The sequence below is a fragment of the Nestor notabilis genome, unplaced genomic scaffold, assembly GCF_000696875.1.
Source record: "Nestor notabilis isolate BGI_N333 unplaced genomic scaffold, ASM69687v1 scaffold20345, whole genome shotgun sequence".
Lineage (NCBI taxonomy): Eukaryota > Metazoa > Chordata > Aves > Psittaciformes > Psittacidae > Nestor > Nestor notabilis.
Window position 1 is genome coordinate 4,161 of NW_009928128.1, and position 1,527 is coordinate 5,687.

The 1,527-nt window shown below is 62.1% G+C and overlaps 1 protein-coding gene across 1 annotated transcript in view; it reads right to left on the reverse strand.

Annotated features, from left to right (window-relative positions):
• Positions 1-1,527, reverse strand: part of CPNE7 (copine VII) — a gene marked incomplete at its 3' end in the record, with an annotated part of 5,156 nt that overhangs the window by 1,367 nt on the left and 2,262 nt on the right. Inside the window, exons 5-10 of the mRNA XM_010014388.1 lie at positions 1,379-1,468; positions 1,097-1,195; positions 647-733; positions 485-544; positions 235-368; positions 87-141 (exon numbers count right to left, since the gene is read on the reverse strand). Of these exons, the coding sequence (XP_010012690.1) occupies positions 87-141; positions 235-368; positions 485-544; positions 647-733; positions 1,097-1,195; positions 1,379-1,468 (525 nt within the window). The remainder of the gene's footprint in view (positions 1-86; positions 142-234; positions 369-484; positions 545-646; positions 734-1,096; positions 1,196-1,378; positions 1,469-1,527) is intronic.

A 1,527-nucleotide genomic window follows, 5' to 3' on the forward strand; every position in this document is an offset into this window, starting at 1 on the left:
CTGCCTGGCCCCACGGGAGCCAGGGGCAAGGGTGCTGGGAGGGACAAGCACATCCCTGGGGTCCCACCACACAACCACCCCCTTACCTCATACTTGGGGGGGATCCTTGCACCAAAGCCCAGAGCTGAGAATTTCTTATCGCTGCAAGGGAAGGGGTGTAAGGAGCTGACCACCAGTTCCGGTGTGACCAGCACCGGGGTCACCGGCACCAGGGGACCTGCCAGAGCAACCGACCTGTCATAGTCCTGGCAGATCTCTCCCACTGCGACCAGTGCCTTGAGGTACTCGTTGGGCTGGTAAGGGTTGATGTAATGCAGGGAGCAGCTGTTGCGAGGATCCCCATTGGAGGCGGTGAAGTCGATGGCCACCTAGCAGAGGGGATGGCAGTGAGGGTCCCCACGGGGTCGGCACCACAGCACAGCCGCTGCCCACGCCGGAGCCCCTCTCTGTCCCCTGGTGCTCCAGGGCGGGAGATGCTCCTCACCGTGAAGTGGATCTGGCAGCCGCCCATGATGTAGTCCAGGAAGGAGTAGACCCTGTGGATCTTCCAGAGGGACCTGTGTCAGCCCGGTCTGCCCCATGCCACCCCACAGCAGCTGGGCATGGCACAGCACGGCTCAGCATGGCACGGCACACTGGCGCTCACCTTCAGATCCAGCAGCACCACAACCCCCGAGTTCTTGTAGTTGCGCTTCTTGATCTTGTACTTGGGGTTCATGCAGTCCCACTGCACCTGCAGCACGTTGCACCCATGCTGTCTGCAGCCCCACAGGCCCACGGACACGGCCTCCTCATGCTGGCATCCCTCACCCACAGCCCCAGAGCCCCATAACTCTGCAGCCCCATAACCCCACAGCCCCATAAACCTGCAGCCCCAGGGCATAGCTGCCTTCTCTCTTTCTCAGCTATCCCTGCAGGAGCCAATTTGCCCCAAGAAGCACAAACCCACCATCTTTTTCCCAAAGAGGGGACTAGCAAGAAAACAACCCCAAAACCAGAGGAGGAGGTGGGAGGTGCCTCCAGAAATGGGATCTGCTGGTGGCATGGAGGGATGACCCCACAAGCTGTCCCCACATCCCCTCGTGTCCGTACCTACCTTGTTCTCCCCCATCGCCTTCTGCATCTCCTCGAAAGTGGTGAAGAACTCGCCAATGAAGTCGTGTTTGCCACGTGAGTCATAGTCCCACACCACGCACTGCGGTGGGACACGGCTCAGCCACGGCTGGGTAGCACCAGGCTGGGGTGGACCATGCACCCCACGCTGCACTCAGCCCCAGCACTGACCCCAGCACCATTCCCAATGGCTTGGGATCCCCAGCCACGGGGAGGCCAGGGTACACGTGCCCCAGGAACGGGGGTCCCCATTGCCCTTCCTCACCCTCAGTTTCCTCTTCTCCTCGCAGCTGCACAGCGAGTTGAGGGAGACCTTGAAGGGCTCCCAGATGGGGCTCAGGTTGTTCTTCACCACCTGCGGGGCAAGGGGCTCAGTGGGGCCAGGCAGTGGCTGGGGGCCGGCCGCGGGGCCCG